Genomic DNA, 13,979 nt, shown 5'->3' with positions numbered 1-13,979 from the left:
TATCAGCCAGTACTGTAATAGCAAGTAATTTATCTCATAAATCAATAAAAACAGAAAACTACAACTGCCACGTTTCAGAGTGTGATGCAACAGAGGCCAGCTTAAAGTAGGACATCGACTCTCTATACTGTATAAAGCCCAGACTCACTCCAACCCTTATATATCATAAGTACATCATTGGTACAGGCCTGTGATTTCTAAAAATAAAAACCTACCTTTTTGGCACTGAAGGTGGAGCAATCAGTGACTATTTTGCAGAGGCACTTCTTGTGGCACACCATTTTACAATCTGTAAGACAAGATAAAAAAAAGAAAGAAAACGTATTAGTGCAGGAACTCATTTCTGTTATACTGCGAGATTTATTCTTGACATCTGAAAACAAATAAAATCAATAAAACATAAAAGAAGAAAAAGCGTTTTTTGTGTGTTAACTCACAGCTGCACATGTAGGCCTTCTCCATGCCCCAGATGTAAGAACAACACTGGTCACATGACTGCATAATGTTGACCTGATAGTTGACGAACACATGATCCAGGGGGCTCTCCATCTAACAAGACAGACAGTCACTCAATTAGAAATCATAATCTATATCAAATAACAAATCATTATAATGTGAATAGCTAAAAAAATTTGGTAAATTTCAACTTTGCATACTTACACTTTTATCTTTTTTCCTCCTCTTCTTCCTCGCTTTAGCGGGCTGAAAAACACGCAGAGAGCATGAGCATGGATACAAATACATATATATGGACAGAATAGACTGAATGATAATGAATCTCAGTGTTCCACCTTGGCAGGCTCAGCCTCCTCCTTCTTCATCTCTCCTCTGATGAAGCCATCCAGCACCGACTGGAAGAGGTTGACCACAAGTTGGACTTCTCCTTTCTGCTTGTCGCCCGCCAGGTGGATCACTTTGTTCTGGTAGCCTGTCATCAGACCTTTGTAGCCAATGGTGGGTTTCTGGTAAAGTTCAGAGGACAGGAGAGGATGGTGAGGAAGAACTGTGATCAGTATGTATTATGTGTGTGTTAAGTGCCTGCACACAGACTCACTGGGAGAGAATACATGGCTTTGATAGTCTCTCTGAACTGCATGGTGGCTGTTACAAAGATGGCCTCTGTGGCTGACAGAGACTTCCCCCTGGAGCGGAAATCATTGACCTATAAGGGAACACAAAAATATTTTTGTGGTTAAAGATTTTTTCTATATTTCCAATAAGTAAACATCTGATCGCCTTTCACTCACCTGGTTGCCCAGAAACTCATCAAGGTGCCGCAGCTCATTGGCGTTGGTGATTTCCCGATCCAGGGAGGCGTTCCACTGCTCAGAGACCCGCGTGGCACGACTGATCTTTATGGTGGGGTTGCGGCCTAAACCTTTACCAGCACGTTCCCCATGTGGCTGGGAGAGAGGCCGAGATGGATGTCCGGACGTTGGGGCTGAAAGGGAAGGGAGAATGTTTTCATACTTATCATCACAAAAGTAATGAATAGAGGAAAAGATGAATCTGATGAATGATACGTAGACTACTTTTCTACCTCCTTTCTCAAACTGAACTCAAACCTCTAATACAGAATGAACAGTGCACATGAGTACCAGGGAGGAAACGAAACCCAGAGTAAAGTTACTATGTTAACACTAAGTGTGATCCTGCACGGGTCAGTATTTTCTCAGACAGCAAACAGTGGGATCAGTTAAGGCCTGAGAATAATAGTGATAATACACCTGTGTTTTCTTTTCATTTCATGAGGTGTGATGGAAGTGGAATGCAGCAGTCCGGCTGTTGTAGTGCAGTTTGTGTTGGGCGATAAAATGTTATTGATCAATTGATATTGTTGTTGTATTTGATCTCAAAATAACCACTAAATCTTTTTTACTGATGATGAAATAAAATCAGGCGGGTCATTTTTTGGTTAAGTATTGACCAAAAAACTCAAATCAAATCAAATTAAAAAGGTTTAAGTTAATCTCCCTGCTCCAGTAAATCCTGTAATTGGTGTGAAACTTGACATGGACAGACTGAACAGTCCCGTGTTTGTATTATTTACCTTCCCCTCCTGTTGGCCTCTCGTTGAGAATCTGAGCAAGTGTCAACTCTCCGTTGTCTGGAGTCTGAGCCTCCTTGTGCGGCCGTTTTTTCAAAATCTTGCTGAAGAAACCACCTGACCTGTAGGGCACAGAAACACATGAAGCTCTAAAGAATATTCACAAACCTTGTTAAGCAAAAGAGAGTGAGTGACCCTTTCAGTGCGGATTTCATTCATTTCTAACAGCAGAGTATTTTTTTTTGTGCGTTTCTGATGTGTTCTGTATAATAACATTCCTGTTTGTGACTCCATGGATTGTTCTTGGCAACAAGCAAAACAGATCATTTAAGTAAATAACTAAGATGTCCATTTTTATATTAAAAATAACATCAAAAGTTTTTAAAGTTCCACATATTCAAGCACCGCTCCAGCAGTGTCACCATAGCAACAATACAAATTAAAAACAAAGAAATTCATCCGATGCCTCTGTCTGATAAAACTCTGGCCCAGTGACTGAGCCTTAAGCATGCATTTCTGGCACATAGATCCATTCAGGGGAAATTCAGTTATCAGGAATTTCCGGCTGTAAACGTGCAGCACCACACAAGGAGCTGAGGATAGTTTGATTACACAAGGCAAATAGTTTTCCCATGAACACTCTGACTCAAGCAGACATTGTGATGGGTCTCAGCAGTGTATCATACTACAGAACGTATCTTTACTGATAATATGGACACAGTCGCCTATTGGACACATTGTTCTGTACTTCACCCATCTCAATAACTTCCTTTTCAAATGTACAGCCACCCTGCTGCATCCCATCACCAGGCCACTCCTCTATAGACCAGTGCAGTGCAGTACCTGTCTGGTGTGGATGGGATGGAGTGAGCCGAATCTTGGTGACCAGAACCATCCTGGTGTTTCCTTCTGAAGGAGCTTCCCTTTGAGCCATCAACATAGCTCTCTGAGGGGGAAATCAACTGCAGAACAGAAAATAATGTACAAGTGATGAAGCATGTGCAGGAATAACTGGCTTGCTAGTTAGGACGGATTCTGAAAAGTTTATATTTGAACTTTTAAAACACAAAAGCAATTTTCGGTTACAACAGATGACAATTTAAAATACCTCTCTGGCTGAAAAAGCACCAGCCCCTTCAGAACCTGGAGACAAACTGTCGATTGATGAGGAGGCTGTTTCAGTCCTGCAGGTGAGAAGACAGAAAAATATAAATGAGATACAAAATTTGTTTTCAGTTTATGAAAGGATACTAGTGTTTTAGCACAGACAACTGAGAGGTTTCCTAACCACATACACATTATGTTGGAAAAGATCTACTGTCACTTCTCATATCAAAAGGTATTATGTTAAAAAGAACAAAAGACTTGAAAATTGCCAACATGAGGGTAGATCTGAGAATACGACCAGAAGAGAAGACGTACAGTGTTTTCTTCCTCCTTTCATCCCTGTTGTGTGGTGGAGGAGGGCTGGTGTTCTCAGAAAGTTCTCCATCACTCCTCCTCCCTCTCCACTTCTCTGGCTTCTCCTTAATTGCCCCAGGACGGCGATGCAGGTTTACCGCTCCGGTACCCTCACCTAAACCGTTTCTCTCGGGCACAGGGTCAGCAGGCTGCAGGGATAATGTTGACGGACGAACAGGACCGGCAGAAGGAGAAGTTTTGGCCTCCTTCTTCCCTCCTTTGTCTTCCTTCATTTTCCAGGCCACAAAGGTGTACTGGTCCAGCTCCTTGCTGTCTGCCCGCTCTTTTAGCTTAGAGGCCTCCTGGCTTTTGCTCTTTGGCGGGGATGTTTCCTCCTTGCTGATGGCAGAGGAGGAGGCTCGTTCAGTCTCTCTCTGGTTGTGCTCCAGCCCTCTTCGTCTCCTCTGCTCTCTCTTCTCCTGGCTCCTGGATGACTGGCCCCTGTTAATAGCTGGAGCTCGTACTCTCTTTTGTTCAGCATTGGAAGGTGTAGGGGTATTGCTGGGAGCCTGTTCATCCATCCCCTCACCTGGAGAAGTGGGTGTAAGTGTGTCAGAGGGCAGAACAGGTTTTGGATCCGACTGTCCTAATGTTTGGTTCTCCAAATCCTTATCTTCTTCTTTCTCATCCAGCTGGGGTCCAGCCTCAGCCAGGGTACCGTTGGTCTCCACATCCAATTCCTCACCCTCGCCCTCCTCTGTATGTGAGCTTGTATTAACCTCTCCGTCCTCCTCCTCTCCTGTCTCCCACTTTGTCTCCTGGGCAGGGAGGACGTCATCCAGCATCTCCTCTGTGACCAGCTCTATATCCGGATCCTCTCTTGTTTGAGGCTCGCTTCTGTTCTCCGCTTCCTCTCTCTTTTCCTGTGCTTTCCTGTCTGCCTCTTCTTCCTCTGCTCTCCTCCTTGCTTCCTCCTCTTCTGCCTTTCTCCTTGATTCTTCTTCTTCTTCAATCCTCCTCCTTTCTTCCTCCTCCTCCTCTGCTCTTCTCCTTGCCTCCTCCTCTTCTTCCCTCCTCCTTCTTTCCTCTTCTTCAGCCCTCTTTCGAGCTTCTTTTTCCTCCTCTTCCTTTCTCCGTTTCTCCTCACGCATGGACTGGCACCTGTAACACACAAAACATGAATATGACAGCCCACATACATTTTTTATTGGCACTGCATGCCCAACTGTGGTCCAGCTGACTTGTTCTGAACTGGACTTTTAATAACATGTTGTCCACAGTGACACACTCTCTGTGAGTGTCTCTGTGCTGTTACCTTCTGCGTGCCGAGTGTCCTCTGACTAGGGCTTGTATCTTGGTAGCCCCCTGTCTTTGGCGGTGGTTCTCTGATCTCTGTCTGTACCCTCTCCACACAGCCTGGATCAGAGTTGCTGCCTGTCGCCTTTGCTCCTCTTTGCAGTACCTGCGCCATGAACGCTAAGCAGGAGGACAGGACAGGACACATCAGTATTACACTTCAATTCTCTCCTAAATATCAAAATGAGAACATAACAAACAAAAAGGAATAAACTGACATGACGGTCCCAAAAAGAATTGTTGTGTCTGTGTTTACCTGAATCAAGATGGCTGCCTGTCTCATGTCCAGAAACTCTTTCCGCTGCAGGCGAGCTCTGAACCAGCGCTGAAGGAAGATGATCTTACGCATTACATCCTTGTGCAGAGTGTCCTGCAGCTGCTGTCGCTCCAGCTCCTTCAAGAACACCTGAATAGACAAAACACACCTGAATTAACATGCACAGAAGGGAACAGGAGCAAAAGCCAACAAGAATGGGGGTTTATAAGGTGTACTGAAAGAAGAAAACTCTTTCAGTTCAAAAGAGGAGAAATGACAAGAGTTTAGTGGGGTACCTTAGTTTTGCCTATCTGGTACGTGGTGGGGTCCAGGCCCATCTTCTTCTCAAGCAGAGTTGAGATGTCCTCTTTAAAGGCAGTGGCGTTCTTTGGCAGCAAAACCCTGAACTGCTCTATGAACTCCTGCAGGGACAGGACAACAAAGAAAATAGATATGAGAAATGAATGGATTATTCAAGAGAGGAGTTATATTCTTTCTTCAGTGCCTGTAGAGTGACATTATATTGGTGAGTGATTATCACATGGATCTTTAAAAAACAGGAACTTTAACAGTACCTGGAATGTGTACTTGGCTCCGTAGCCTGACCTCCTGATGCGAACAGTTTCCAGCATTCCTGTGTATCGCAGCTGCTGAACCACCAAGGCCTCATCCAAATACATCTCCTTCTGCTCATATACAAGGACACAGTCAGTTACACTCTCACCATTTCAATATTTACCAACAATGCTCATCATCAGCATAACTGAGAATTACATCAGCAACATACAGAATTGATTAGGGATGCATATTTTGTAACAACTGTCATGCTTCAGATTTTATATTGATTTTAAAAATCATATGGTTTTGATTCCCATTTCATAAAAAGTAATTTCGTAATGCAACAGAGCAAAGACGATTGTTTAACAGAGGTGATTACACTGCATCAATGTACTCTTATAATGTCTTTAAGCTGGAAAAAAAACTGCAGGATTTCAACAGAAGATATTAAAGAACAAATTACAAATGACTAACAATAACAGAGTCTTACCTTCTCAGCATTGGAGCGGATACAACGAATGAAGAAAGGCTCTGCTCTGTTCAGAGTCTCCAAGAGTTTGGTCAGAGAGGTCTGAGGAAACGATGAAAGGGGTTTGTTGAATGTTCAGGATTACTGCTGGAGGGTGTGCTTGGCTTGTTTCTGGGTAATCGTGCAGTACTGTTGAAGGTGGTTTTACCTGGAACTGGGCACTGATGCTGGGGGGCTTCTTCTTCTTGTGCAGGTGGAGAAGAGACTTGGTAGTGCGATCGTGCAGTGTCAGGCTCACTATGAACTTCAGAGAGCGAGAATCCAGCAAACTCTGCACAGCAGTAATACAGTGAATTAATTTCCTACTTGCACTCAATCATTGTGAATCTAATGACATGATGGCAAACTAATAAAATCACATCAATTGATTTGGTTCATATAGTTTAAAATATTCTCTTTATCTGCCCCTAAACTCGGGGTCTTAGGTCTTTACTCAGGTTTACCTTGGGGATGACCTGCCTCTGTTTGGTGTTCTTGTTTTTCCTGTGAAAAAGAGAGAGAAAAAGATGCAGGGTGAGTTAGAGGGACTGAGGTGTTAAAGCCATGAGGCAGGAGGATGGAAGAAGTGTGTGAAGCCGGGTTAGTACAGACGGGTGACTTCCTCATGCTCTGTCAGTCAGTGATGAAATCAAGCGTTGTACCTGGAAGATGGGATGGATGACGGGCAGAGACAAGGCATGAATGAGTGAGAGGGTAAGAATGACAGAGAGGAGGGAGTTTGCTGCAGGAGATGGGATGTTACTCTAAACAATCAGCCCAGCAGAGACTCACCATACTCAGACAGACATGCTCTTTTGCTACTCACTACATAAAAGGACCATAAATGTATGTTCAAGTTCTCTCATGTGTTGCTATGTGTCAGTCACACAACAGAAATTCTAACATGCTAACATGCCGCTTGGACATATTAACAAGATTGCTCCAAAAGGTCTCACATGCCAGCATAGTCTTCTGATGATGTTCATGCAGCAGTTAAAGGTATTCAAGGCATTTCAGCTTTAGCCTTCAAGAGAACTAGATAGTATCTACAAACAGAGCTAATAATGTCTGTTGATGAAGCAGAAGTGTGTTTGATGTTTTTATTAGATTAGATCACAAGACGTTAATGATCGATTGAGAACAGTGGCTATAAATGTGACAGCTATAACTAACTATGGCTGGTTATGTTAAATTGGATTTTGAGCTGAACATGGCTGGCCAAAAAAAGTAAAGTAAAGTAAAGTGGCCAAGTAAATGGACTGCATATATATAGTACTTTTCTACCTTCCTACAATGTTGCCTCACCCATTTACACACACACACACACACACACACACACACACACGACCTCAGGAGCACCTCAGGGTTCAGTGTCTTGCTCAAGGACACATCGACACATGGACAGGAGGCGCCAAGGATCGAACCCTGGAATTAACGGACGACCCCCTCTACCTCCTGACCACAGCCGCCCCTATATCTGTTTGCCGACTCACTGGAGGACGTGTCGAGGGAAGCGGAGGCGACCCCAGGACTGCAGCAGCTTGCGAGGGTCCTCACCATCCAACTGCAAGTTCTTAATGGAGCTGATGATCTCTGCATGCATGTCTCTAATCACACCGAACACACACACACACACACACACACACACACACACACACACACACACACACACACACACACACACACACACACACACACACACACACACACACACACACACACACACACACACACACACAGTGTAGAGAGGGAAATAGAGGGGGAGTACGGGGAGCAGGAGAAGGGAGGGGAAAAACCGACAAAAGGAGGAAGGAAAGGAAAAAAAAACATAAAGCAGGGCATGATAGAACGCCAATGTTAGGGCATCTTAGAAGAAAACACACCACCGCAGTTAACCAAGACTAGAACACACACTGCAGTATGGCTGGGGGTCTGATATCAAGAGGAACTTCATGCTCTGCTCATCCACGAAGAACAAGCCACAAAATGTATTCTCCCACTGTTCATGTTTATGTACATGAAAACCACAAGACACACGAGACCACCCAACCATGCTGCCATATCCCTTTTAAGAACAGAAAAACACAAACACACAAAGAGAGATTGGGACATGTAGGGGTTGTAGTCACACCCGTATCCCTGCCACTGTGGTAGTTAACATGCAGAGCTGAGCTGACGTTCAGTGTGGTTGGCCGTCTGTTTCCATGCTGGGGCTGTTACTGGCTGTGTGACTGTAAGTCGTTACTGGTGAGGCTGTTGGATTTATGGTCCTTGGGACTGGTGTTACACTGGACACTGGGTCTGGTGAGGTTAATATGGAAAGTGGTCTGTGTCCCAGAGCTAGTCCATGCAATGTTTTTCTATACTTACCATGACTGACCATGAAAACAGAGGTCAGGCAGTGAAGGAATGGGCAACAGTAAATGAGTCAGTGAATCTGACCTCTACACCACAGTGTTTGCAGATTTACTAATGTGCTGGGAGGTTCAACTCAGTTCAGGTACTGATCTGTAAAAAAAACCAACCCAGTGATTTTAGATCTGAAAGACGGAGGTATAAGGTCAAGATTCAGAGGGCCCAACAATCCAAAAATATTCTTCAGGGTTTGTTTCCATTCTGAGAAAGCTCTCCCAACTCTATCTGTCTATTTGACTTGGGGCCTCTGTAAGTGTATGAATACATGTGTGATTCCAAAGCTGCACAGTTGATGTAAGTAATCCGGGTGGCTAATCAGAGTAGGCCAGTACAAACACCTTCCTGTGCTCTATAGCAAGAATAATAAATGTGAGGAAGGAGAGAGATTATCACAGCAACAGAAAAAGACGGGGATTACCATTAGGGAAGAGAGGGATTGCACGGGAAAGGGCAGCTTTGTTGTACTGTGTTATGTCTGTGTACTGAACTTCCTCCTCTACTTTCATATTTAAAGAAGCACACATTGCAACATTTGACAAGTCGGATCTTATTTGATATTGGGTTGGATGCAACTATATTAAATAGCTAAAACATTTTTAGATGGGAGCAAACTCAGAAAATGGAGCAAACCAGCATCTATTACCCAAAACAAAACACATTTCCTTCCTGCTTAGCCTCATGTCTTCATTCCTTTCTCCTGTCCACCAAATTCACTTACTTCTTACTCTCATAGCTAGCAAAGATGTCTTCAAAGGCCTCTAGAGGGCGCTCCTCTGAGTGATCAAAGTAGAAATCGAGCATAGAAGCTCGTCTGTGGAGGGGAGAGGAGAGAACCGTACACACCAGGGTCACCAAAAGGTGGAGAGGATATGGGGGACTGAGATGAGTTGAAGGAGGATTCATCTGTCAGGATGATGTCAAAAGCTGTGTTTTTGTCAGTGTTTATGGATTCAGTTTGGATAAGTTATAGTAACTCAGCTGAACAGAGTTTAGGTGTCTGACATTGTCCTTCCTCATCTCATCCAGCACCACAGGATAAATGTGGAGGTCCACAGTTCACCAACCATTTTAAACACTTCGTTCACCTTCAACAAGGAGCATCAAACAGGAAATATGTTGCTGTAAAGTTTATAAGTGAGAAAATATTGCAGCTTTCAGCTAATCAGTCTGTGTTTCATGAAAGGAAAGTAAAAGAGTTATTGACCACAAAGTAAACCGACAGTCTGCCTCCACACCCACAGCTACTATGGCAGACAGATTCCTCCGGAAGAAACAGACCTGACAGTTAGAAAACCAGTCCAAACACAACAAAAAACAAAAAAGACAAGTTTCATAGTTTTATATTAAATCATATACATTACTTACTTGTACATTCTGTCGACTGGGGCATTGGATCGCTGAAGCTCTCCCAAAGGAGTTCTGGAGATTGGACGGACAACACCTAAAACAACATAACCACACAATCAATACGCATTATTAAAAAAATAAAACAATGTATTTATTATAAGAAGGCTTTCAAGTAGAATAAAGGTTGATCAGAGTCACATGACAGCAGCAGGTTTTGTTGTTTCGGTTTTTGTCTTAACTTTATTTAATCTTGTTAATCCACATAAAAAGGCTCCTACGTCAATGGGCTACGTCTGAGGCACGAAAATAGTCTGAAGGATTTGAATTGCACGGAAAATGTCAAAATCTCCTAAAGCCTCACGTTTCTCCATATTCCTCTATGTGCTGACCTGGAAGGCTAATTACAGAGCAGAGAAACTGTAGCACTCTGAAATTGTGGTGTAAGCTGTACAAGTGGAGCGAAGGCAGCTAGTTCATGACACTTTTTGTAAATCTACTATAATTTCTCTACCTATAATTGTGTTCCATCAATACTACCTTTCTAATAATTCTGACTGATATAGACTAGAAACAAGAATATTAATGTTTGTTTAGCATGAGCATAATTCAGCTATCACCTACAAAACTACAAAAACGTACACTGAAAAAGACTTTGAACCTTCAAGATTATTTCACCTGGATGCTGTCACACTGACAAAGTACCTGAAGTTTTGGCGGCCCAGGAGCGGCCAGCTTCATTAAAAGCAGCAATGCCTCTGATGGTGGCGCGCAGGATGCCCCATCGAAACATGGCCACCGGGTCCATGCCGATGAGCTGCCGCACATATGCGCGGTCGCTACTCCGCAACAACGCCACAATGTCTGGACGCATGTGGTCTGTGTTCTTCTCCCGGAAATCCTGGTGAGGTTGAATATATCGAGAACAATAAAAACTGCATCATCAGGTCATATTCAATTATATTTCTAAACCTTTTGCTTGTGTTACTTCATGTCTTCTCTGTCTGTCATCCTTACCTTGATTTGATATTTGACTTTCCCAGCAAAGTGTCGAATGACGAAGGCAGGCTCCATGACTGGTGTGGGGACAAAGTATTTGTTCCCCTGGTGCTGCTGCTTGAATTTGGCTAATAATGTCTCATATGTGGCATGGGAAAAGCTGGAATACAGGCACAGAGAGAAGAGAAAGAGGAGAGGAAAACAAAATATATGTCAGAACAAACATCTCATCCTACTCACAGCCATAAGTTCTGAATTAAACAGTGTGAATCTTACTTGCTCTCCTCATCCAGCAGGTAGAGCAGGCCAGTGGGTTTCTTGCTGATGAGGTGGATACAGCCCACATTGTCTGTGTAGTCGATGTTGTGCCAGGTGATTCCCTCTGCTTGGTACTCCTCCTGGATGAAGCAAGACAGAATACTTTGGTGAATAAGTTCATTGGTGAAATAAAGTCATGCATTTTATCTTTTTAACAGGACCATTTAACCTATTGGTCTCAAATACAAAACATAATTCTCAAAAACATCCACAACAGATGTAATAATTTTTTTATTGCCAAATAACTAAATATTCTAACAATAAATCTAACTTTGATTTGTATTCCTGCCATCACCCAGAAGTCTGAAGGGTAAGATAGGCTATCATGACGTAGCAGGCAACCTTCTCTCCCTTTAGAGATGAGGTAAATGTTTGGATGAGTCACCATTTAAGTAGTCATTATTATAAACACACAGCAGAGAAGAAAGTTGTAAGTTTGAATCACAGGGGAACAAATCTTTCGATGGTGTGTTGTTCAGAGAGTCATGTAAACAGTTTTGGGGGGAAGGCAATAGAAATGAGACCACTCACCTGCTCCAGATTGAAGATGTGATGGTTGAAATAATACTGCAGCTGCTCGTTTGCATAGTTGATGCAGAACTGCTCAAAGCTGTTGGTCTCAAAGTCCTCAAAGCCAAAAATGTCCAGGACACCAATGGACAAGCACTGGAAAATAGGAACATGAACACCAACCCAACACTAATGAAGAGCAGGGAGGGGAATGTATCATATATAACAATCATCATGCCAAAAACAACAATATTTAGAGCATTTATTGATATGTTCTTCTGTCACATCAAAATTAAGTTCCTTCAGGTATGTCGGCGGAAGAAATCTGATTTTTATCTGATGTTTGTGTGTGAGTGTTTTTTTCTCACTGGGACAGATTCCTCCATATCTTTCTTGTTAAGCAGTGCATGATTGATGCGTAGGACGATCCAGTCAAACAAGGCGCTGTACAGAGATTTGGCCATGGAGTCTCTGGCTGTGATAGCCTGATGGGAGAAAGAGGGGATGATGCATATTGTGACAAAAACTTTAATAAACGTAACAGAAAAGAAGCAAAGATGCCATTTCTTAATGTGCTTTGGAATCAGACTGTATTATGAACAAAATCTGATGGAGGGAAATGAGGGATTAACAGATGGAAAGGAAAAAACTGAGAAAAGGAGGACATTACACATTGACAGGAAGAAGAAGAAAAACAACAAAGAAGTAGAAAAGCATAACAATGAAACAGACAGACAAGGTCACCAAGCAGTGTGCAGTTGGACACCATTATAGTAATGACAGGTTGCAGAGATGTCTTCATGGCTGGTGCCTACCTCAGAGTGGCTGTAGGGGAGGATCAGCTTGTCGTTGACCGTCACCGTTTTCCTCTTCGTCAGCGCCTCAACCAGCAGCTCCTCTTTAACCTGAGAGGAAACCCACACAGGTTAATGCTGAGTATCACAGACAACTCACCAGGCACAGTGAAGTATGGAGTCCCACAGAAACAAACACGTTACCTTTAGCAGGTCAGAGAGTGTAGCCAGGACCTCTGGCGGTCCCACATCCAACCCCTCGTCTCGGCCTGTCGACTTCCTCCTGTAGGTCACATTGCCCAGATACAAGATGGCCGAAAGTACAGAAAAGATCCTGCAACACAATAATGAAAATTACATAAACTGAAGGAAACAATACAGTCTTCTACAAATGTAGGAACAATGCTACACATGCTGTCTCTTCAGTCACATCATCCATTTAGGTTCAATAACTAGTAAACTGCATAGAAGCATTGTATGGAGCTGCAAAACACACTGTTTCTAGTGCAATCTACTGCAATTGCTACATTAGCCCATTAGCTATTGTTTTTCTGCTGGTGCTCTAAAAGTGACTCATTGCTAAGACCAAAATAATCTCTGTTTCCAGGACTGAGTGGAAAACTGCTTAAGGATCGATTTTCAACAAAACCCCTTCAACATTTCTGGAAGAAAACCATGGCTCTTTCCTGCATTACACACACAATACTACAGACCATGTTCACTAATTCACTCACTGCTTCTTGGTGGCGGAAAGGAAGCCAACCATCTCCATTGCCTGCTGCAGCCTTTCAAAGTCGTGACGCAGGTCTTCCTCATCTTCTATCTTAAAGTTTTGCTACAAGGAAAGACAGATGGTGAGCAGGGATGTATAAAGATGAGAAAAAGACAGCATAAGCACAAAATGGACACACAAACAGGTGAAGAACGGAAAAAGGAGGGTGAGGAAAGACGGGAATAAAAACGAGTGAGAGAACAAAGGCTGCTTCATTAACATGCAGGACACATGTGCGCAGTGTATACAGCAGCTTATTCAGAAGCTTGACAGTCTTCATGAATGCAGGGTCCACTCACAGTGAATAACAGTGTCACTTTAAAGGTCAAACCACACACAAAAAAGGGTTATAGTTCATTAATATGATTGGAAGGTTGTTCAGTGGGTTGAGCAGACCGAACAGAGTAGAATGCCAGTGAATTAAGTGAAGAGTCAAGATTTTTGCTGTTTATATCAAATGGATAGACTATTAACTGCTGGATGTGATGGGACAGGGGAGTACTATACCTGCTTGAGGTAGAAGTAGTCTTCAGGCGGCAGCAATTTGAACTCCTTCCTCTCCTCCTCTGAAGCTCCCAACAACAGGTAATAAAACACATGGTAGTTCCTGGAAAAACAACACACATCGTCTGTTGAAAACAATGAACTAATTCTCTGAACGATTAACTAATTCTCATGTGTATCCATGATTTGTTTGTTTT

General features: G+C 43.0%; 1 protein-coding gene across 1 annotated transcript in view; it reads right to left on the bottom strand.

The window, feature by feature from the left end:
• The window catches only part of LOC139287258 (myosin IXB), a 57,969-nt gene that overhangs the window by 7,374 nt on the left and 36,616 nt on the right, over positions 1-13,979 (bottom strand). The window contains exons 7-35 of the mRNA XM_070908224.1: positions 13,786-13,885; positions 13,241-13,341; positions 12,711-12,840; positions 12,528-12,617; positions 12,081-12,197; positions 11,734-11,868; positions 11,161-11,282; positions 10,903-11,044; positions 10,591-10,786; positions 9,907-9,982; positions 9,260-9,352; positions 7,620-7,733; positions 6,591-6,630; positions 6,296-6,418; positions 6,109-6,189; positions 5,636-5,746; positions 5,357-5,482; positions 5,061-5,210; positions 4,764-4,924; positions 3,470-4,609; positions 3,156-3,231; positions 2,891-3,009; positions 2,051-2,169; positions 1,248-1,441; positions 1,055-1,162; positions 792-962; positions 661-702; positions 438-549; positions 216-289 (exon numbers count right to left, since the gene is read on the bottom strand). Of these exons, the coding sequence (XP_070764325.1) occupies positions 216-289; positions 438-549; positions 661-702; positions 792-962; positions 1,055-1,162; positions 1,248-1,441; positions 2,051-2,169; positions 2,891-3,009; positions 3,156-3,231; positions 3,470-4,609; positions 4,764-4,924; positions 5,061-5,210; positions 5,357-5,482; positions 5,636-5,746; positions 6,109-6,189; positions 6,296-6,418; positions 6,591-6,630; positions 7,620-7,733; positions 9,260-9,352; positions 9,907-9,982; positions 10,591-10,786; positions 10,903-11,044; positions 11,161-11,282; positions 11,734-11,868; positions 12,081-12,197; positions 12,528-12,617; positions 12,711-12,840; positions 13,241-13,341; positions 13,786-13,885 (4,363 nt within the window). The remainder of the gene's footprint in view (positions 1-215; positions 290-437; positions 550-660; positions 703-791; positions 963-1,054; positions 1,163-1,247; positions 1,442-2,050; positions 2,170-2,890; positions 3,010-3,155; positions 3,232-3,469; positions 4,610-4,763; positions 4,925-5,060; positions 5,211-5,356; positions 5,483-5,635; positions 5,747-6,108; positions 6,190-6,295; positions 6,419-6,590; positions 6,631-7,619; positions 7,734-9,259; positions 9,353-9,906; positions 9,983-10,590; positions 10,787-10,902; positions 11,045-11,160; positions 11,283-11,733; positions 11,869-12,080; positions 12,198-12,527; positions 12,618-12,710; positions 12,841-13,240; positions 13,342-13,785; positions 13,886-13,979) is intronic.

The sequence above is a fragment of the Enoplosus armatus genome, chromosome 7 (genome assembly GCF_043641665.1).
Source record: "Enoplosus armatus isolate fEnoArm2 chromosome 7, fEnoArm2.hap1, whole genome shotgun sequence".
Lineage (NCBI taxonomy): Eukaryota > Metazoa > Chordata > Actinopteri > Centrarchiformes > Enoplosidae > Enoplosus > Enoplosus armatus.
This window is presented reverse-complemented; position numbering and strand designations above follow the sequence as displayed.